Source organism: Pleurodeles waltl, chromosome 5 (assembly GCF_031143425.1).
Source record: "Pleurodeles waltl isolate 20211129_DDA chromosome 5, aPleWal1.hap1.20221129, whole genome shotgun sequence".
Classification (NCBI taxonomy): Eukaryota; Metazoa; Chordata; class Amphibia; order Caudata; family Salamandridae; genus Pleurodeles; species Pleurodeles waltl.
In genome coordinates this window covers 1,374,469,922-1,374,492,709 of record NC_090444.1, presented here as the reverse complement: position 1 = coordinate 1,374,492,709, position 22,788 = coordinate 1,374,469,922, and the positions used below count along the sequence as shown (strand labels likewise).

Here is a 22,788-nt window from a genome sequence, read left to right as displayed (position 1 = left end):
GGGTTTATTATTCTGAGATGTTTCATACCAAACATGCCAGGATTTAGAGAAGCCATCACGTAGCTAGGGAACTCATAATGACCAGTGTCCAGCACATGCATTTAAAATGGCTTCCCAGTGAACTTACAATGTGTCAGAATCGTCAGACATAGCAAAGGCTGTTTTCACTATAGCCTGCACCAAAACACACAGTCTGCAATGGCAGAGTTGTGTGGGCTTGGTGAGTTTTCCCCCAAGGGTGGCAGACCTTCCTTGGTGCCCCAGGCCCGAAGTACCAGGGGTACCATTTACTAGGGACTTACAGTGGAAGCTAAAGCGTTTGCCAATTGTGCAGTTTTGGGGAAAAGATCTGGCACTGGGGACCTGGTTAGCACAGACCCAGTGCACTAATAGTCAAAGCAACATCGAATATAGGCAAAAAGTGGAGGCTAACCATGTAAAAAAAAAGACTACTTTCCTACACACGGCTAATCGCACAACCTCCCTTGGCAAGGGAAAGTGCAATTTGCAATACCTGAGAAAATTTATGTAATGTGTTTTGCACTTGTCCCTTCTGCATCGGGGTCCCTGGTGTAGGTTCTCCTGTCTTCTTGGAATCCTGGTGTGGGGCACACTCCATCTATCCTCTTGCCTTCCCATTTCATCTGGGTCCACTGGGAAGGGTCCTGAATTCCACAAACTCCAACCACTAATCTCTGTGTTAGTCTATGGGACAACTGGGTGGGTAACTACCTTACTCCTGGTTGCTGGGGTCACTTACTGTACTACCTACCTCTGATGTTCCTAACTGTACCCATCCCTTAGCTAACTACCCCACTTAAGTTGTGATCACTATTTCAATTACACTTTTTTAGTATATGGTTTGGACCTCCCCTAGGGCCCTGTGTATTTATATGCTATTTCTGACTGTTATTTTATTTATATATTGTCTGTAAATATCTCCAAAGGGAGATATGCCAATGTCAGTTTAGTAGTAGTGCTGTAATAAAGGATCCTTTATTTATTCAACACTTGTGTGGTTCTTTCTTGTGAGTGAGCTACTGTCTGATCACTGTGCTATGGCAAGTGCCTTACATTCCTCCTGGATAAGCTTTAGCTGCTCACCTCAGCTACCTCTACAGAGCTTCAGATATCAGGATAACTAGTCCTATCTCTAAGGGTTGCCTGGACTCAGTATAGGGCACCACACCATAGGTGTGCACCATAAATTGAGACAGCCTCCTACAGGCATCAGTACGGATTTATTAAAACGAGGTGTTTGATACCAAACACCAGTATTTTCAGTGAAGCCATCATGAAGCTGGGTAACTAGTAATGACCACTACATGTCCTTAAAATGGCTTCCTGAACACCTGCAATGTCTAACAATGGAATCAGGCATCACAGAGGTACATCTTCTCAGATGTGCCCTCACATGTAATGTAATACATATACTACATACAGTAGGTGTGGGCATTAAACACAAGGTGTGTGCAATGTCGTGTTTTCAAAATGATTTGCACCATTTCATGCATTCTGCAATAGCAGTCTGCATGTGTTTGAGTATGGATCCCTAAGGATGGCATATTACATGCGGCAGCCCATAGGGACTCTCTTTAGTAACCATGCACTGGGTACCAGGGGTATCATTTTATGGACATACTGGGGTGCTAAAGCCTTGGCTACCTGGGATACAATTGTCATTTGTCTCGCTTTTAAGGAAAGCGCACTGGTGCCTCGTTAGCAGGGACGCAGTACACTACCAATTAACAACATCAGCACCAACGAGCAAAAAGTGGAGAAGACCATCTCAAAAAGACTCACTTTCCTACAGATGTCATGAGTGAGACCACCGTCAAGTCCTTTTAGACTTTGCAGACTGAATATGAGTTTCACTGCAGTCCGTTCCATTGTTACTTACAGTTCCGCCATGGACTGACCCTAAGTATAAGGCCCCGGATGACCTCCCTGAATTTAATTTGCTAGAGGATACGCTTATTTCAGGAGACCTAGCATATCATAAGGTCGCTAAGATATACCAAACTCTCATCTCTAACCAACCAGAGACAATTCTAGCCCTTCGAAGTACGTGGAAGACGGATTTGGGAAAACTGGATGATGAGACTGAACTGAGTCTATGGGGGCGCCTAAGGCAGGGCCTGTTGCGGCCAGGCTCCAGCTGATTCAACTTAATTACAGCCACAGAACATACCTTATGCAGCACCACATGTGGAAGATGGGGCACGTTTGTCTCTGATATGGTGACACAGAAGGGATATTCCTACATACTTTGTGGAGGTGTCCTGCCTTGGATCGGTTCTGGTGCGGAGTGACTTCCTGCCTGGTGCGTCTTCTGTGGGTGTGTCTCTTCTTTGTCCTTTTCTTCTTAAGTCGTCAGGGTCTGAGTTCTGAGGTTCAGGGGTGCCACCTAAATACTCAATTTATGGGCATTAAAAGGAGTGGCAGATGGCAGTCAATGGGTTGTCCACCTTTAAGACCACTACACCCTATGACCACTTACGTTGGGAAGTGGGCATAACCCTGAATCTAGTGGCCTAATTCCGTCCAAACCATGACAGAGGAATTTTAAAATTGGTGTCCACTTCAGCTCGTTCACATTAGGGGTGGGATTGGAAGTGCCTCATTTTTCCATCTGTCCTGCTGCCAAAAGTGGGGTCAAGACAGGGGGGTTGGTCATCTCCGCCATCTGGAGAGACCCGGGTCGCACTACAAAGGGGACCGTGCCCTTGAAGTTTCATGTCCTTGAATGTCCATCCTCCCTAGAGGAGATGTCAACAACCCCGCACAGTGCAGGCTTTTGTTTCTGGACCCCGAAAGCACTGGCTCTCACCTTATGAGGGTCAAAAACTTGGCTAAGGTGACTGAACTGGTCAGGACCAGTCAGTCTACAAACTAATAGCTGGTAGGTTTTCAGGGGGCACCTCTAAGGTGCCCTCTGGGTGCATGTATGGGTAAATCCTACCAGCATCAGTGTGGGTTCACCAATAAGAGATGTTTGATACCAAACATCCCTATCTTCAGTGACGTTATCATGTAGCTGGGAAACTCAAAGTGGCCAGTGGCCAGCACGTGTCTAAAATGGCTTACCTGGTCACTTACTATGTCTGAGAATCGACAAATACATACCAGGGGTATATCTGCTCATGCAGATATGCCCTCACATGTAATAAAATGCACCCTGTCTTAGGGCTGTAAGGCCTGCCAGAGGGGTGACTTGCATATATCATATACAATGTTAGGGGACATGGCACACAGGGGCTGTGTGCCATGTCATGTTTTCACTTTTATCTTCACCAAACACGCAGCCTGCAATGGAGGCTGTCATGTGTTTGGCGAGGGGTCCCTTAGGGTAGCACAATTCGTGCTGCAGCCCTTAGGGACCGTCTTTAGCACCTAGACCTTAGGTACTAGGGGTACCATTTACTAGGGACTAACAGAGGGTGCTAAAGGTTTTGCCAACTGGGGAAACAACTGTGCAGTTTTAAGGGAAAGAGGCCTGGATGTGGGTTAGCAGGAACCCAGTGCACTTTCAGTCTGAATTACATCAGATACCAGGCCAAAAGTGGGGGGTAACCATGCTAAAAAGGGTGCTTTCCTACAAGCAGCCTCATAATGTTCTCGGAAGTGGACATTTCTAGATTCGAAAATGCTTAGTGTGTCTTGCCCCACTAAAGATATAGATCTACATTCCAAGTCTTTGGGGTGGATGGGAAGGAAATTAGAGGAGACATCTGTGGTTCAAAGGATAACCCTTTGAACCACCCCTAACTTCAAATCCACTTTAGTTTAACTAGGGGTAATATCCTTCAGCAAGGCAGTTTTGCATCTGCGGCACCGCAGGATAAATGCTGCTGGTAAGCGTTGTGTGCACTGCCTTAGGAATCTGTTATGCACAGGAGGATAATGCCAAGGAGGGGATCCATGCACCCTTTCTGTATTGTGGCTGACTTGAGCAGACTGCCTGCTGCTGTGTAATAACCTGAGGAGCTCTCTGAGGGCAGGTGAGATGCCCCCTTGGAAGCCCCTGTTCTCTGCATAAGTCTCAGGGACATCAAAGACTTCCAGTGAGGGATTTACATTGTCTGCCAGCACTATCTGGAGAGCAGTGTACTCTTGTGCACATACATCGTATGCTGGACTCCACCAGGCAGCAGGGGCGTGAGCAAAATATTGAGCCTGGAGACCGGAGTTACCTGCTGCGGAGCCTGCAAGTATTGCCCGCACTCCAGGTGAGTAGCCTTTCATCCTGGGGACCGCTGCACGCTGAGACTTCTTGTGGAGTGAGCAGGACCCCGCGAGGCCCGCTTTTGTCAAGTGAGTCGCAATGCTCTTGTGTGTTTCTCGCAGACCTCTGAGTGAACCTCCTACTGGGAGCCCAGTCGTCTCGTTGCTAACTGTTGCCGGATCGGCTAGTGTCTTTCTTCCCCTCTCCCAACCTGCACCCTGGATCCTGTGTAGCGTGACTAAGACCGAGAGCAGCCTAGTATTCAGGGCGGAGGTTGATGCAATCTATGGTTTGAGGTAGGGCGGGATAGCTGAAGCTGGTTAATGCAGGGAGGGTTATTTGAGACTTGGGGTGCCCGCAAACACAGGTGAATCCACTAGCCGGATATCAGTGCACCGCATTAGGGTGCTGGGAGTGCGTGTGCGTGTGTGTGTGCGTGTGTGCGTGTGTGTGTGTGGGCACGAGCCAACTGATATCCGTGGCACCACCTAGCGATGCAGAGTGGATGCGCGCGGAGCGAGTGCAGGAGAACGCGAGGCCAGCACTGGGGTGTTACAGGTCATGTTCATCCGTCAGGGAAGTCCTGAGGTTGTCAATTAGGATTTACTAGTGCAGCCTAGGCCGCAGTGCAATGTGTAAGTGTACAAACCTTGTATTTATATATTGCTACTAGCGTTGGGAACCAGGGTGCACCCTGAATTTAATGGTTACATCAAAGTTGGTAAACTGTAGTGTGGGCCTTGTGCTGACAAAGTTTGGCACCGCATGACAATGCGAGTATGGAACTTGTTTTCTCGTTTGACATACTATTATGGGTGTTGCTCACAGCTGGTCTTAATATTGTGAACACTATTGTAAATGTGATTTATGCCCAGAATTCCATGATACTCATGCTGTGTTGACGTGTATGTTGAATACAATCTTTAAATACCTATACAGTGTGTGAAGTCTCATTTGTGGCGCTCAGTGTGGTTGTGGGGGTAGGGGGTGGTGGAGGGGGGGGGGGAGTGCTATGCCATTCCTTTAAACATTGCCTCTGTAATAAGCCTGACTGCTCTGTGCTAAGCAATAAGGGTGAGCGGAGGTTAAACACTGAGTGCAATCACCCACCCTTGATGGGAGTGGCAATTTTTTGCCTGGCTGGGCCCTTACCGCAGCCAACCAGAAAGTGCTGCCTCCAACACTGACCGTTGCTAAACGTGACACAGCGAGGGAATGGAAAGCCACAAATCTCCCTTCCTTGGCTGAGCGGAGAAAGGGGATGAATCAATGCATGGGCTTTAGATTTAGTGGAGTATAAGGTATGAGGCAGATCACAGAAACCTGCTAAGATGTGGCAGGTGTGGACGTAGTACAGGGATAGTGCATTGGAGCTTGTCGGCCCTATGCAATAAGCATTGGATGACAAACTTTAGAACTTTGTGGGTCAGTGCACCGTCAAAATGGGCTAAATCGATTAGTGCTAATTTCATTGATGTCACATTTAATAATCATGGGGGGGGGGTTGGGGAGTGGGTTTTACATGCAGGCATCTTTATGCCTGTGTTAATTGTGTATTTCAATGTTCCTGTCTCAAAACCCATAAAAATTTTAACAAAAAAAAATCATGAGGGGCACAGAAAAACAGTAACTGGCTTGAGGGTGCCACTACATGGCTACAATTACATTATTATATTTATACTGCAATCAATGTAGAGATGCAGCAAGCTCCATGTGCCAGTACAGGAGAGCCATTACAAAATTCCCCAAACCAGTCCGGCACCTATGATATTTAAAATAAGAATCATCTAAAGATAGAAGTCTCAATGAAATGTAACTGTTTACTTGGATTTATTTCCTGAAGAGGAATTTGATGGACTCAGTAGCCATAAGAAAAGGCAGTTATGAACTATCTAGCCAAACAAGTAACTTGCCTTTAGTAACACTCTTTTTAGTTGATACCCTGTATAACTTCAGATTCCTCACCTTTAAAGTATCCACAGGCACCAGACTGCCTCTGGCAGGTTTTTCAGCATGATGTTGTGCGGCTCCTCATCAACCCTGCTCCTCCCCCTAATTGACAGATGATGCTGCATATATAGGCTTCACACAAGCGTGCTGATGTCAGTTTCTTTCTCAACACCATTTGCAACCTCAGAACCAGAGACGATAAAACTATTTTTCATGCCACTGTGCCGTTCTACAATTTTGGACCTTTTTAGATGGTAGAGTCCATTCCAAAGAACAGGGTGACGGGAGGGTGATGTGAAATCTGTTTGACAGAATATCTAACAGAAAGAGTGTTACTGAAGGTAAGCAACTTGTTCTTTTGATGGCTATCATTAGAATAGATGGAATAGCAGTACCCAACAAATAGCTTTATACCCCTCTGCAATGCCTTGTGTATTTGACCACCAGGTCCATCTTGACCACTGACTCCATTTTGTGCTGCTTAGCTTCAGGTGCCGTCAAAGCTGGGGCGCAGAGTTTTTCCACACAAAACGTGTTTGCGCTTTTCTCACCAGCACAGGGTTACACCCTGCTGGAACAAAACCTGGGGGATGTGAAAGGTACAAATGATAAGAGTCTCAGGCTGGGAATGGTTTCATCAAGGAAAAGTACAGCTGTCTCTGGAAGGTGCAATGGGGCTGTGCCTGTTCCTTTGCATGTTTTTGACGCAGACCGAGTACAGCTAGCACTTGAGTTTAATAACTGAAGGTAGGGGGAGTTGGGCGGGGGAGGGGGTAATTACTAGAATCTTCCTCTTGAGCTGGTTTAAGGTTTATAAGGTGGGGGAACTTGGCACTGAAGAAAGAGCTTACCTGAATGTGGATGCACTGTTCAGGTAAAATTCCCATTGTGGGGGCAACCTCCTGCCTCAGCCGTTCAGGGTTCCTCGGCTTGACGCTGGCAAGGATGACTAATTCAACCCATATGATGATGCATCTTAATTCTGAATTATTTTGCTTGACTAATATTTATTTTCACTGCATATATTCATTGTTGATGTACTGCACATTTTCTGCCTGTCACTGTTTAACTGCTGTGAGTATTTTGGCATATACATGTGTTTCACTGCATTCAAGTTAAAAGCTTATGTTCATATTTTCATGTGCATTTATTTGATATCTGGGAAGTGCCTTAATAAATTCATTACTCAGACTATGATTGCCTCATTCTTTGGCATTGTTTCCTCTTAGTTTAACCCCTTCGCTGCCAGGCCTGTTACCTCCCAGGTACAGAGTCTTTTTTTGGCTATTTGGGGTAGTTCACGTTTAGGCCCTCATAACTTTTTATCCACATAAGCTATCCAAGCCAAATTTATGTACTGTTTTCCCAACATCCTAGGGATTCAAAAGGGACCCGGTGTTTGTGGGTTCCCATGGGAGAGACCAAGAAATTAGCCAAAATACAGCTAAAACATCGTTTTTTCCACAAAAATGGGAAATAAAGTGTTGCAGAAGTAAGCATGTGTTTTTTTCCCCTGAAAATGGCATCAAGAAAGGGTTTGTGGTGCTCAAATCACCATGTTCCTAGCTTTCAGGAACAGGCAGACTTGAAACGGAAAACCACATTTTTCAACACAATTTTGGCATTTTTCTGGGACAGCTATACATTTCTGAAAACTAGACAAAATTCTGAATTCAGCAAGGGGTCATTTGTGTAGATCCTTCAAGGTTTTCCTTCAGAAAGTAACAGCTAAAATAAAAATATATTGAAATTGAGGTAAAAAAAGGAGCCATTTCTGTCCACGTTTTTGTCTATCACTTTTTCCAGCTATGGCAGATTTAAGAAAGCAAAATATCGCTACGCCTGCTGGACTCTTCTGGTTGTGGGGATATATAGGGTTTGTAGGTTCATCAAGAACCCTAGGTACCCAGAGCCAATAAATGAGCTGCACCTTGCAATGGGTTTTCATTGTATACCGGGTATACAGCAATTCATTTGGTGAAATATAAAGAGTTAAAAATAGTTATGAAGGGGGGGCGTGGCTGGAGGTCACGCAAGAAGGCCGCTGCTCTTTAGAGCTCCGTAAGGCTTCAGCACTTCCTGGAAAGAAGGAGATGTTTTCACATAAAAATTATTCATTTCTTCAGCATTTTTGAGCACCAGAGCACTGCAGCTGCATAAATATGCCTTTATCTTACAGAGACATCAAGTTCTGAAGTCATTTCAGAGACTTCATGTGAGTGCCTGAGGTAATTATTTATCTGCGTCATTTGCCTTTCACTCCCTAAGCCTCTGCACAAACCTAAACTTTCACAGAAATGTTTCTATTTGACTTTTAACTGCTTGCCTGGATGTGATTCTACAAATCTAGTTTCCTCTGCAATGGAATATTTATTACCGTCTGACAGCCAGCTGAACTTTTGACCTCTCTCTTCAAACACATTTAGCTGAGTTTTTCAACTTTCAGTATTCACTGGCAGCTCTTGTCAAGCAGCTCTTTCAAATTGCTCTTCATAACATGGTAAATGCTTTCCTTTGACGGAGGGGATTTTTTTCCTTTTCAGAAGGTTCCCTTAAAACTATTCACCAATTGTTTGACTACGTGCAGTAAAGTGCTTTGCTCTTGTGGTATTCTGTCATGCCTGTTATGAGAGAATAATTTAGGATTTTCTATTTATATATTTTTTATTATATTTTGCTATGTTGTTTGAAACTTCTGGCAGCAGCTTCTCATTGTAATATAATTTCATCAACACCTCACATTGCTGGCTTCCTATTACCAAATTGCTGCTGGCTTTTATGGGGAGACCACATAATTCTCAGAGTTGCCAGTCATCATCTTTCTCCAAGTCTAATAATCGTCTTCGAGTGGTGCGCACACATATAACTAAATCTTCTCTACCATCAACTTTAACAATGGATAGTGCTGCAGTCTTTTTAAAGGATGTCGCCTCTTCATCTCATGCTGCTGGTGCAGTTGCGAAAAAAACATCTAACACCTCCTCCGTCAAGCGCCCAAAAAAAGACCTTGATTCTCCCTCAAAATCACCTACACATCTTACTCTAGATGATGTAATGGAGGAATTGCGTGCACTAAAGCCCTTTATGATGGACACAAATGCCTCTTTGCAACGTATTGAGAAGCAATGGTCCCAACATGAACAACAAATTTGTACTCTGGAACAGAGAGTCAGTAGCCTTGAAGATTGTAACACTGTCAATCCTCAGATCTCTAAAGACATAGCTCAACTTAAAAGGCTTACTGAAAGCTTAGAAAACAGAAATAGGAGAAATAATCTTCGCCTTTTTGGGATTCCAGAAGGTTCTGAAGGCTCTAACATGGTTGCATTGCTTCATAAAGCAATACCTTCAATTCTTCGCTTGCCTCCTACCTCTCCCCTCTCTATCCAACGGGCACATCGTTTAGGTCCACAGACTTCAACTGGCCCTCGTGCACATCCTAGAGGAATTATTATTCTCTTTCTCCAATTTACTGACTTGATGCAAATACTCTCGGAAGCCAAAAAGTTGGGCTCTTTGCTATGGTCAGGTCATAAAGTATTCTTCACACAAGCCTTCTCTCCTGCTACAGCTGCACGTCGCAAACAGTTTTTGGACTTGCATCCACAACTCAAATCCTTGAATATTCAATATGGTCTTCTTCACCCATGCCTTTTCAAAATTACATTCAAGGACAAATCTTACTCGTTTGAGGAACCTTCAGCACTACAAACGTTTATTAACCAACACAAAACAGAAGCAATGGAACTAGGAGCATCTGCAATTACTTGAAGATATAATTTAATTTGTCTTTAATGTTCTTCTTTTTTTTATTTCTGGACAGTTTTATAGTAATGGTTATGTTTAATATTTATATCCATGGTTTTCCATCTCTGCATCTTATTTTCTTATATATATATATATATATATTTTTTTTTTTTTAGATAGTGTTCTTTGTGCAATCCTCATGTTCCTCTCCCAACCGTATCCCTTTCTCACCATCCAAACTGTTCTCCTACACGTTCCCCTGTTAAGCTTTGATTTTTATTGTTTTTCATGTCACAGTCCTTTACTGTAGTTATTACGTTATTTGGTCTCCTGAATGGTACATTTTTCGTTTGTATGTTTTTGTTTTTTTTTCTTCCATGAAACTCGCCTTCATATGTTTTAATATCTAATATCACTTTTCTTGTGCTGAAGCCACTCTTGCCTGTCTTTTCAGGTTTTCTGCTGTCCCTCTACCTTTCGGGGTATTCACTTTCTATCTTGTTTTTTTTTTTTCAGCTTTCGTGGACTTTAGTCCCTGTATTGCCACATCCATGTATATACAACTTCTGGAGGTCATCTTCCTCCTTTTCTTTACTATCTTGTTTCTTCCTCATTTCTTTGCTTTTGCAATATTGATATGCCTAGTTTTTTCATTGTTACAGCAGTTGTTTATTAATACTTCTTGTTATGCAACTCAGAACTGTTACTTGGAATGTTAAGGGGCTTAAACACCCCATTAAACGTCAGCGTGTCTTATCTCACCTAGCTCGTTTGAAATGCCACATTGCTTTGTTGCAAGAGACTCACCTCAATGACTCTGAGGCAATTAAGCTTAAAAAAAAATGGGTGAGGGACGTTTTCTACTCCCCTTCTATCACAAACAAAAATGGGGTAATTATACTCTGTCATAAATCTCTCAAACCTACCATAATTTCACAGCATCAAGATACAGAAGGTCGCTGGGTACTTGTTACATTTACAATTGACAATATTTCTCTTACTATCCTTAATATATACGGCCCCACACATCCAGATCCAAATTTTTGGAAGAATCTTTCACATATTGTCTCTGAACATTCCTCAAACAATTTACTAATAGGTGGTGACTGCAACCAAATTCTCGATCCATTTTTGGACAGACGTTCCACGTCACGTTTCATTCCACATGCCTCCCACAAAGCTTTTAAAAACTTTATTTTACAACATTCTCTCTCTGATTCCTGGAGACTATGCAATCCCGACCTCTTGGAATACTCTTTTTATTCTCCTACCCACCATTCCCATTCCAGGCTTGATTATATCTTTCTGAGTAAAGGTTTATTGCAACATATGGTCAACTCTGAAATCGGTGCTATTTTGATCTCAGATCACGCACCTGTGATTACTGACCTTGATCTTTTTCTTAATGGTTCTAAAACATCTTCATGGAGGTTTAATAACTCTCTACTTTCAGATGCTACTTTTATCGCTTCCTACAGTAAGTTTATAGAAGAATACTTTCACATCAACGATAGTGATCAACTATCATTTCATTTTGTGTGGGATGCATTCAAAGCAGCCTCTAGGGGTTTCATCATAAGTTACGCTCACTCAAAAAAAGAGTCTGCTCAACAAAAATCGACTTCCACCCTTGAAAATATAAAGTCCCTAGAACATGAATACTATACTCACAAAACTAGTAAATCACATCTTGAAGCACTAGTCTCAGCTAAAATGGAGTTTAACCAATATACCACTGAACAAGCATGCGGCACCCTCCTGAAAATAAATGCCAGATATTATGGTGGTAACAATAAAGCTGGTTCTCTTCTAGCTCGATATTTGAAACAAAGAAAAGAAAAAACAGCTATTAAATCTATCACAGATAACAATGGTGTTAAACACTTTAGAGATAAAGATATAGCATTGTGTTTCGCTTCTTACTATAAGGACCTGTACACTCCAGAACACATACCAACAGTTGAATCTCTCAACCAATATTTCTCTAATCTCAAACCAAGGGACCCATTGCAGATTGACCTCTCATCTTTAGACCAACCCCTACAATTTACCGAACTATATACAGCTTTACAATCTTTCCCCAAGGGTAAGGCTCCAGGCCCAGATGGCTTCACAGTAGAATTCTTTATTCAGTTTACTAAGTCTCTTTTCCCCAAACTCTTTCAATTACTTAATCATTTTATAATGTCAGGTTCTGCATCTGGCTAATTTACGGAGGCCATGATTTGTCTTATTCCCAAAAAAGATCGGGATGCGACTGACTGTAAAAATTATAGACCCATATCTTTAATTAATACTGATTGTAAACTCTATGCCAAAGTTTTAGCTCTCCGTTTACTCCCATATATACCTGACCTTATTGATTCTCATCAATCTGGTTTTATCCCTAATAGAAATGTAGCAGATAATTCCCGTACCTTTTTAAATATTATTAACAAGGCATCTAAACTTAAGATTCCTCTGGCAGCTTTATCATTGGATGCAGAAAAGGCCTTTGATAGGGTCTACTGGGGTTTCTTGTCGAAAGCATGGGAATGGCATGGACTAGGTACTAAATTCCGACATTTTATATCCATTCTTTATTCCTCACCATGTTCCTCGGTTATAACAAACTGTATCCGATCTCCTTTTTTCCCTCTTAAAAGGGGTACTCGTCAGGGATGCCCATTATCTCCTTTACTATTTATTTTGGCTCTCGAACCTTTTCTATACCAATTAAAAACGTCTGAACAATTTACGGGGTTTCAAATTAATAATGCACATATCAAATTTATGGTATATGCTGCTGATATTCTTTTGTTCATGTCTCACCCTGACACTTCTCTTCCTGCATTCCTGCATGAGCTCAACTTATATTCTGATGTATCTGGCTATAAACTTAATATAGACAAAACAGTGGTCTTACCACTTAATGCTCATTGCACTGGCTCTGTATTCCTTGATGCAGGATTATCTTGGAATTCTTCTAAGATTAAATGACTGGGGGTATGGTACTGCACTACTCTCAAGGATACATTAAGGACTCATTTAGAAATCCTATCGGCAAAGCTTGTAGATCTCACACAGAAATGGTCTCCGTTATATCTCACGTGGTGGGGCCGCTTGGACACCATTAAGATGATGCTTCTCCCTATCATTAACTTCTTCCTTATGATGCTTCCTATTAAGATACCTAAACTATTTTTTAGTTCAATTGATAAAATTCTATCCAAGTTCCTGTGGAACGGTAAACAATCCCGAATCTCTCTCTCGAAATTAAAACTTCCTAAAGTACAAGGTGGAGTTAATTTCCCTGACTTTATAACTTATCACAAATCTTTTGGCATTAAGCAAATACATCCCTATTAATCTACACTCAATGATGCCCCTAAAAAGCTATGGTTCTCTTTGGAAGAAACATTTATTTCTCCCTTTTCCCATAAACACATTATATTTATGTCTAACCCCTCACAATTCTGGTTGCCCAGCACTATCTCCCATTCAGTCAACTTACTGAAACCTTTTTTTATTTCGCATCTTACCCCCATTAATCAATTCTTTAACAGTCCTATTTGGCACAATAGTTCGCTTAGGAAACAAGGTAAAACCTTGTGTTGGAAGGCTTGGATGACTAAAGGTATTCTTCTCATTTCCCAATTATATCATAAAGACTCTATCATCCCTTTTACTACTCTCTCAGCAATTTACAATCTCCCTATTCGCATGAAATCCCAATATATTATTCTTTCTACTCTAGTCCAAGAGCCCATCAATAGACTTATACACCATAATCATTCCTCTCTTGCATCATCTCCACACCTGATTGTAACTTCTAATTATCCTAGGGCAGCTGGAATTTATAAACTTTTAAGAACGTCTGTTTCACCTAGACTCAAATCACCTATTGAGACATTGTGGGAATCAGATCTTGGTGTTGTTTGGCCAACTTCTTTATGGGATAGAATATGGTATAAGATACATTCCACTGCACGCACTGCAAGCCTCACACAGACCCTAAAAAATTTTTATAATAGACTTTTCTACACTCCTGTACGCCTTTACAAATTCAAACTTGCACAAAATGACAATTGTTGGCGCTGCCACACTCATCAGGGTACTGACTTTCACATGTTTTTTTCCTGTCCATTCCTATCTACTTTTTGGTCCTCAATATGGTCTTGCATTTCAGCAATTGCTCAGATCTCCTTACCAATGTCATATGAATTACTGTTTTTGGGAGGCGTACACGATATCTGGAGTTCATTCAGGCCTCTTGGAAAATTACTGGACCTTTTGCTTTCTATTGCAATCTCTATTATTACTTCTAACTGGAAATCTTCGGAGAACATTACTCTCAGACAGTGGTGGAATTCTGTATGTTATCATCATAGACTTGACAGCTACAAGCTTGATTCAACAGGAACTTTCTTCAAACGTCATCAGCTATGGTTGCCATTAAGTAACTATCTCTCACGCACTGCGAAGGAAATTGATTTTTCGCCTCCTTTTTAAAAAAATGTCAATATATTTCCTGTTTTTCTTCTTATATATACTTATTTCATCTTAAATTCGCTGTAACTAATGCCTATTGCCTTTCTCTCTACATGGCTATCACTTGATTCCCTTTTCTATCCCTAAAGCTCTTCTCCCTCTTTCTTTCTTCTTTCTTTATTCAAACTTGGAGTCATTGATACTATATTGCTGTATATGCCTAATTCATGTGCATGTTTAAATATGCATTTACAAGTACAATATTCCTTATGCATATATATTCACAACTGCATATCTCTGTCCTGGCAATGTTAAGTTAATGTTCTTGTATTTGACTCAATAAAAAACATCTTAATAAAAAAAAAAATAGTTATCAAGGAAACCTTTGTATTTCCAAAATGGGCACAAGATAAGGTGTTGAGAAGCAGTGGTTATTTGCACATCTCAGAATTTCAGGGTCCCCATACTAGCATGTGAATGACAGGACATTTCTCAAATATACTTTTTGTGTGGGTGGGCCCAGTGGCCACAACAGAAAATGCAACATGGACACATCACATTTTTACACTGAAATCTGACAAGTGTTTTGGAAAGTGCCTAGCTGTGGATTTGGCCTCTAGCTCAGCCGGAATGTATGGAAACTGAGCACACCTGTGCATTTCTGAAAACTAGACACCTAGGGGAATCCAGGATGGGGTGACTTGTGGTGCTCTCACCAGGATCTCTTACCCAGAATCCCTTGCAAACCTCAACATTTGGCAACAAAAAACACTGTTTCCTCACATTTCGGTGACAGAAACTTTTGGAATCTGAGAGGAGCCACAAATTTCCTTCCACCCAGCATTCCCACAAGTCTTCCAATTAAAATGAAACCTCACTTGAGTGGATAGGCCTAGTGCCCGCAAAAGGAAATTTCCCAAAACAACATGGATACATCAAAATTATTTATTACAAAACTACCTGTTTTTGCAAGGGGGCACTTGCGTTTTTGGTACTGGGCTCAGCAGCCATCTAAGAAAACCTACCAAACCCAGACATTTCTGAAAACTAGACACCTGAGGGACACCAAGGAGGTGTGACTTGTGTGGATCCCCAAGTGTTTTCTTACCCAGAATCCTCAAAAAATCTCACATTTAGCAAAAATAAATAAAAATAATAAAAAACAAAATCACATTTTCTCACATTTCTGTGTTGGATCACCGCACCGGCACAAATTTGTTGAAAGGGAGCCTCTGCAAAGAAGTCCGGTATAACTTCTGTATAATGATCATGAACCCCAGAAATGTAATGAGGTTCGCCTATTTTTTTTTTTTTTTTTAGTGGTCCGTAACTAACTGTGACAAGCCCGCCTTCAACCAGCAGTCATCAAGGTAAAGGAAGACTGGTATCCCCGACTTCTAAGGTCTGATGCAATCCCCACTGCCACCACCTTCATGAACAGGCATGTATCACTGCTGAGGCGCGAAAATGTGCGGCTACCTTAAACCATACATAGTACCTGTCAGCTTCAGGACAGGAACATGGAAACAGGCGTACTTAATGTCTACCACTACTACCCAGTCTCATGGATCCAGGGCAGACAGAATTTTGGCCAGTGTGACCATATTGCAGTTGTCCTTCTGCAAGAAGAAACTGAGGGTAAAGGTTTAATATAGGAGAAGGCTTCTGCCCTTTTTCACCATTTGGAAATAACAGACATAGCACCCATTTTCGATTTGAGGCCAGGACTCTATTGCTCCCTTCTCCAAAACAGCCTGAACTAATTGCACCAAATGGACAAATGGTTCCCCTGAAAGCCTTTCTGATGTGAGTGATAGATGTCGTGGGTTGGAATGGAATGACTGGACTTGTCTGCAAGACCCACTTGGTGGACGTAATGATTTGTCACCCATCGGGGAAATGACAGATTCAGCTTCTCACAGCGTGAACATGTGCTGTTAAGAGCAAATTAAAGCAGCTTGGAAGCTGCTGCCAGAGGGACAGGGAGGTCTGCTGTCCCTACAAGCCTGAGTGTTATCTCATGGATCCCCTACCCAGGGTGGTGGGGATTAATGATACCTCATGGTGACACCCTAGCAATGACTCAAAAGGAGTAAAAATGTTAAGATTACTGCATTGAAGGTGTGGAAAGGGAGAAGGAGTGAATAGTGGCTCTAACACCTTGAGTAAATCTTCTCACTGAAAAGGAGAAACCCCTCAAAGACATACCCATCTGTGATGGATGAATGACACCCAAAAAGCCTGTGAATCTTATCTGTGCGTGGTACCAGAGCACAACACTAGTGCCAACAGACTGATGTCCAGGGCAGATCATTTAACCTATTGGGCGAATCCTGGCCATCTTCAATGGTCTGTGCAAAGCCGGCACAAAAATCTTCTGTCTGTTCACAGGTGTGCAAAAGCAGGGAGTAGCCTAAGTGCACATGAGGGTATCAGTCAGGTTTCTGAGTAAAGCCTAATCTGTGGAAGGGCCATAGGAGGAACCCAGCCCAGTGCCAGGCAGCTAGGTTCACTTCCCCTGCCTCTAGTAGATCCAGATAAAAATTATCATTCATATAGTCGTGAAAATTAATCTCTATCATCACCAAAAGTGGCTTGACTCTGGTAAGAGTGCAATTCGAAAAGTTGCTGGAGAAGTGGAGGGTGATAATTCTGTTTCTTTTTAGACTTGAAAGAGGCAACAACCTGTCATGTCATGACAACTCCTGAGAGCAGGAGTTGTTCTGAGCCCTCCACCTAGACTGGGAGCTGGTATTATTCAACTTCATGTGGTGTTCAGTGAACATACAGCTTGGCTTTGTGTTCTCAGAACCTTTAGGTGCATCTGACCACACTTCTCGAAAGACTTAGAGGTGTGGCCCGAACACCAGAAACACAACCTGTGAGGATCAGTCACATAAATCTGCTTGCAACAGTCCCTACAAGGCTTAAACTGTGTAGTTATAGGAGGAGACATGTTCCCTTGAACACTGAAGAGAAATGCTATGTAAAAAACCTTGTCAACTGACGAGAAAAAGTTAAGAGCTAGCTCCTGATCCGCATTCAGAGTGTAGGAAAAAAAAAGGACATCAGCACGCTTGGGTGGGGTTGATACAGAACCAAACAACGAGCACTAATGGCCATGATGAAAAATGTTCTGGGTCCGCTGTGGCACCTGGGGTTACTCTAAAGGTGAAGAATCTGCAGCTAGATGTAACCATTACTTTGTCCTGAAATTTAAACTGCAAGCAATAATGTAAGATTTCTAACCTTCTGCTTTCCTTCTTTGGGAATCTTCTTCTTTGGTGATACTGGCTGGTCATCTTTGTCCTCTTTTCGTTTACCCCTTTTCTTTTCATACTTCTTAAGCTTTCGTTTTTCTGGTTCTTCTCCATCCTCTGAGCTGCTTTTACCTTTCTTGATTTTGTGCTTGGGAATTTTCTTAGGAGGCTGCAGATTAATCCCTGCATCTGCAGTCCAGTCAGAATAATCACTGGAGTATTCACTAGACAATAAGGTTCAAGTTTGAATGATCTTAAAAGCAATTCAAATGAAAAACACAATGTCCATTATCTTAACGTACAAACATGCTAACAAACTGCATTCTAAATTACAGCATGCTCACAAAAGTTACGCTCTAGGACATTTTTCGGTCTTTTATTTACAAATGGAAAAACATAAATAGTAAGTTCCATAAACCATTTTAAACATGATTCAACAGTTCAGGTACTCATTTATATATCTACTCATATTTTAAAAGTACTCATTCTAAGCCACATCTTAGAGCTTTTCTTTAAAAAAAAAAAAAAAAAAAAAAAAAAAAAAAAAAGGTATTTACCTTTGGTAACACTCTTTGTGGCGGATTCTCTATCTAACCACAGATTTCTCAACTTAGACTACTTCTTAGAAGTCAGAACAAGTCCCGGAAATGTTTCTTCCACAGTGATCCTGTGCACTGCTAGGTTGCACCATGCAGTTGGCTTTGTGCTGCCCTGGAAGGGATGACAGCAGAGCCACATATTAGCACCATCAAAACGCATAGATGTCAGTTTCTTGGTTTTACCTTTCCGCACCTTCAGGCGTAGAGCATGAACAAGTGTTGGTACTGGGGTGCTGAATACCAACTTGAGATGTTTAAAAGAGGACACTCAAAGGGTTGGGAGGGAGTATGGGTGGTTAGGAATCTGAGGTTAGCCAGAGTAGCCACCAGAAAAAGCATTACAAAAGGTAAGTAATTTGTTATTCTGATGGGATACTTGTAACCGCAGATTCCTCCCCTTAAAATAGAACCCAAAGCAGTACCTCCCAAGTGGGGAGTCTGTCATGTGGACCAAAATGTCTTGCAAGATAAAGCGGACAAAATGCCCTACCCACCTGGCCACCCTGTCAAGGCAGCAGTGCTCCACGAACGTAGGCTCTGACACATATGTCCCAGCCTAGGAGATGTTAAGGACGAGCACCCTGCAGGCTTCAGCAGAGGTAGCAGCCTTAGCAGAATCGGCTCTCTGACCTTAAGGTGCCTGCTTCTTGGCCAGTGTGTAGCAGATCCTAACGAAGAGGACTATCCACCTCAACAAGACTCTTTTGTTCAGCCTTCCATGTCTTTATGCCAGAGAATGGCAAAGAATTGTTTGTCACCACAGTTCTCAAACTCCTTTTGGGGTACAGGTGATGGATCCACTACTCCTCTGTGGAGTAAGTAGTGATAGTAGCCTTAGCCCAGGTAGAAACCGCTCCCAGGCTTTAAGGTGATTGCATCTTGGCCAGAGTATAGCAGCTCCTAATGCAGAGGACATTCCACCTCAACAGGGTCCTCTTCTGTTCAGCCTTCCATTTCTTTACGCCAGAGAATGGCAAAGAATTGTCCATCACCAAAGTGCTCAAAGTCCTTTCGGGGTTCAGCTGATGGATTCACTACTCTTCTTTCGAGAGGTGTGGAGGAGAAAACAATGGTGAAATGGTGATAAACTGCCCAAGATGAAAGGAAGTCACAGCTTTTGGGAAGCATGCTGTGTCATCAGCATCAGCCCATCCGGGAATAACATGGTATGTGCCAATTGCAATCAAAGTGCCTTGACTTCACTCTTTTTTTTTTTTATTCTTTTTTTTTTATAATTTGTATTGCTTTTTATGATAGTGAAATGGCATACACTTAATAATAATATATTGTTCTGAAATCCCCAACTTAACATATATCCCCTCCTCCCCCCATTTGACACAAGATTGTTCATAATGGATCTTTGGTTAGCAATTCTCATGTACAAGCATTTGATTCAAAGGCATGCGACGTTTAAGTTATGGGTGTAGAGGGCTGTTCAGTTTCAGATTCCGAGGTAGTATTTTCTTCTACCGCTATGGGGGCGTCTATAGTTCTCTAGGATCATATTCCATTGTGAAACATTGTCTCTGGGTCTTTGGCCGTGTACCGCTTCTTTTAACAACGCCGTTCCCTCGGCTTCTGCCCATTTCTCTAATGCGTTTTGCCATCTAGACACTTGTGGGCCCACTGAGTCCTTCCAATGTGAGGTTATCTCTCTTCTGGCTAAAATCAAAGCGAGGTCCATAAATTTGTTGGATATTTTATGAGCTGACGGCCGGGCGAAGTCCCCCAGCATTGCCACGATTGGGGAGGGGGATAGAGGCCTCCCAGTGCAGGAGGAAATTTTCTTAAAGCTCTCTACCCAATGCCTTGACTTCACTCGTGTGACCAGCTGACATAACTGCACTGAAGATGACAGTCTTAAAACCCAGGAGATGCAGCGAGCAGGTGCACATTGGCATGAATGGTGCATCCGGGAGAAATATCTAGACAAAACTAAGATCCCACTTTGCCACTAAAATAGTTTGGGAGAGAAATTGCACCAAACACAAAGACAGTTGGCCTGGCAAACAGAGAAAGGCTAAAAGGGCAGACACCCTTTAAAAGGACCCATTGCAAGCCCTTGCTGGGCAAAGGATAAAACAAACAAACAAAATGTCCAACAGATACGATTGTAAGGGATCAGTCTTGCCAAAGCCACAAATTTTATCTCGGCATAAATGGACTTCATGGAAGGGTGCTGGCAGCAAGGTTGAAATCAACCAATTTAGGCAGCAGTTCAAATGCAGTTAGTTGCCACCTCTCAATCTCTATGCAAAGAGGTCTGGATTGGACAGATTCCATGTTCTGTTGTTCACAAAGTGGTACCTTCAGTGGAGGTCAGATGTTCATGCCCAATAGTTCTGGGTACTATATTCTCCTGGCCCAATCTGGAGCCACTAATATCCTTGGGCCCAGTAGTTCTTGATTTTTTTTAGGTCAAGACAGGGGCATGCAAAGGTTCTGTGTTCCATTCCACCTAGAAGGCATCATGTTAACAAGTGTTCTTGTGAAAGCTCCAACATGCAAAACCATTGACACAGCACGTTTGATGTTGACAAAAAGATCTAGATAGGATCCTACCCACTGTTGGAAAATGTCAGTGCCGCTTCAGGATGTTTGATGGAACTCGTGATCTGGAAGAACCTGGCTGCTGAGCTTCTCCACTCTGAAATTAAGGGACCCTCACAAGTGGTTTGCAACCAAAGAAATTCCTACAGGCCCTAGTGCCCTACTCAAACTTGCTTATTGCAATACCATACAGCAGTGATGCTGTCCGTGAGAACCTGCGATAATTTCCCTTTGATGGAGGTATGGAAAGCCTTCAGTCAGAAGACTAGTCAGAAACTCCAACAGACTGATATTCAGCTGTGCTTCTGTCAGAAACATGAATCCTTGATCTCTAACTCCTCCAGATGATCTCAGCCCAGTAGGGACACGTCAGTCACTACTGCCAGCTCTGTAAAGAGATGGAAGAAGACCTGCCACTGGGCTAACTGCGGCTAACCAATTACCACAGCAGCTAAAGAGCCACGTTCTTAAAGATCTGAATGACATCTGTCAGATTTTTTTTTATAATGCTGAGCCCAGTGGAACTTCAGATTCCACTGCAGAGCTCATGTGTGCCACCTGGCTGCATCTTCATGCAGGAGGCCAAAAAGCCAAGAAGCCTTGGAGCTGCTTTCACAGATATCCGACATTGAGGCTAAAGGACAAGTTACTTACCTTTGGTAACACCTTATATCTGGTAGAGACAATATCTAGTTGAAGATTCCTGACATTAGAATGTCCCCAGGGATCAGTCTTGATCCAGAGACTTTTCTCAAGCAGTAACCCTGCACACCTTTAGACACACTGAAGTCAATTTTTTTTCATGACTTTCCATGCCAGAACCGCAGAGCCATGAGAAACGCTGATTGGTGCGTCAAAACTAGGGCCCAGAAAGGGAAGTCCCTGTCCCTAGAAATTAGTTAGCAGAGGGGGAGGATGGGTTGGTCAGTAAGGAATCTGTAACTAGAATATGCCTCTACTAGATAAGGCGTTACCAAAGGTAAGTAACTTATTCATCTCACAGATAATTCCAGTTGCAGATTCCTTACCTTAGAATAGATACCCAAGCAATACCATCCTGGTGGGGGATCTGCAAACCAAGATCATAATAGGAAGTCATGCAGGATCAAATGGGCAAGGTACCCGTTCCTTCGGACCCGACTGTCCAAGCAAGTGTTTGGTGAACGTGTACAAGGATGCTCCTGTTGCTGCCTGACAGATGTCCAGGACTGGAGCTCCGCCTGTTAACCCAGTGGTTGCAGCAGTCGCTCTGGTAGAATGAGGGCGCAAGCCCTCCAGGGTTTGCTTTTTAACCAATGCGTAGCATATTTTGATGCAGAGAATGACCCATTTAGAGATGGTTCTCTTCTGCGCTGCCCAACCTTTCTCCGCACCCACATAACCAATATGGAGCTGATCATCCACCCAGTTTAGTACGATCAAGGAAGAAAGCCAATGCTCTTTTCGAGTCCAGGAGGTGGAGTCTCTCCTCTTCCACTGAAGGATGAGGCAGTGCGTAAAAAGTAGGTAGGGTGACGGATTGGCCAACAAGAAAGGGCGTGACTACATTAGGCAAAAAGAAAGGCCTAGTGCAAAGTACCACTTTGTCATAATAGAAGGAATGGTAGGGTGGCCTAGATGACAATGCCTACAACTTACTCACCCCATGCGGGCAGCTGCATTGGCCACGAAGAGAGCTGTTTTCAAAGTGAGAAGCCTGGGAGGACAACTGTGTAGAGGCTCAAGAGGAGCGCACATCAAGAACGTCAGAACCAAAGTCAAATCCCATTGGGACACAATAAATGGGGAAGAAGGAAACATAAGTAAGACATTCAATGAACCTATTTATAATGGGACACCTAAAAGAGGATGGTTGATCAGGAAATAGCAAAAAAAAGCAGAAATGGCAGACAGATAACCTTTGAGAGTGCCCATAGCACAGTCTTGCTGGGCCAGAGAAAGTATAAACAAGAGAAACTCAGAAAGGGCAGAGAGGGGGTCAAAAGAC

At 42.7% G+C, this 22,788-nt stretch overlaps 1 protein-coding gene across 2 annotated transcripts in view; it reads right to left on the bottom strand.

Moving 5' to 3' along the window:
* The window catches only part of PHIP (pleckstrin homology domain interacting protein), a 1,338,206-nt gene that overhangs the window by 659,353 nt on the left and 656,065 nt on the right, over positions 1 to 22,788 (bottom strand). For both annotated transcript variants that reach the window (XM_069235639.1, XM_069235640.1), the window contains one exon: positions 17,642 to 17,876. In XM_069235639.1, coding sequence (XP_069091740.1) covers positions 17,642 to 17,876 — 235 coding nt within the window. The remainder of the gene's footprint in view (positions 1 to 17,641; positions 17,877 to 22,788) is intronic.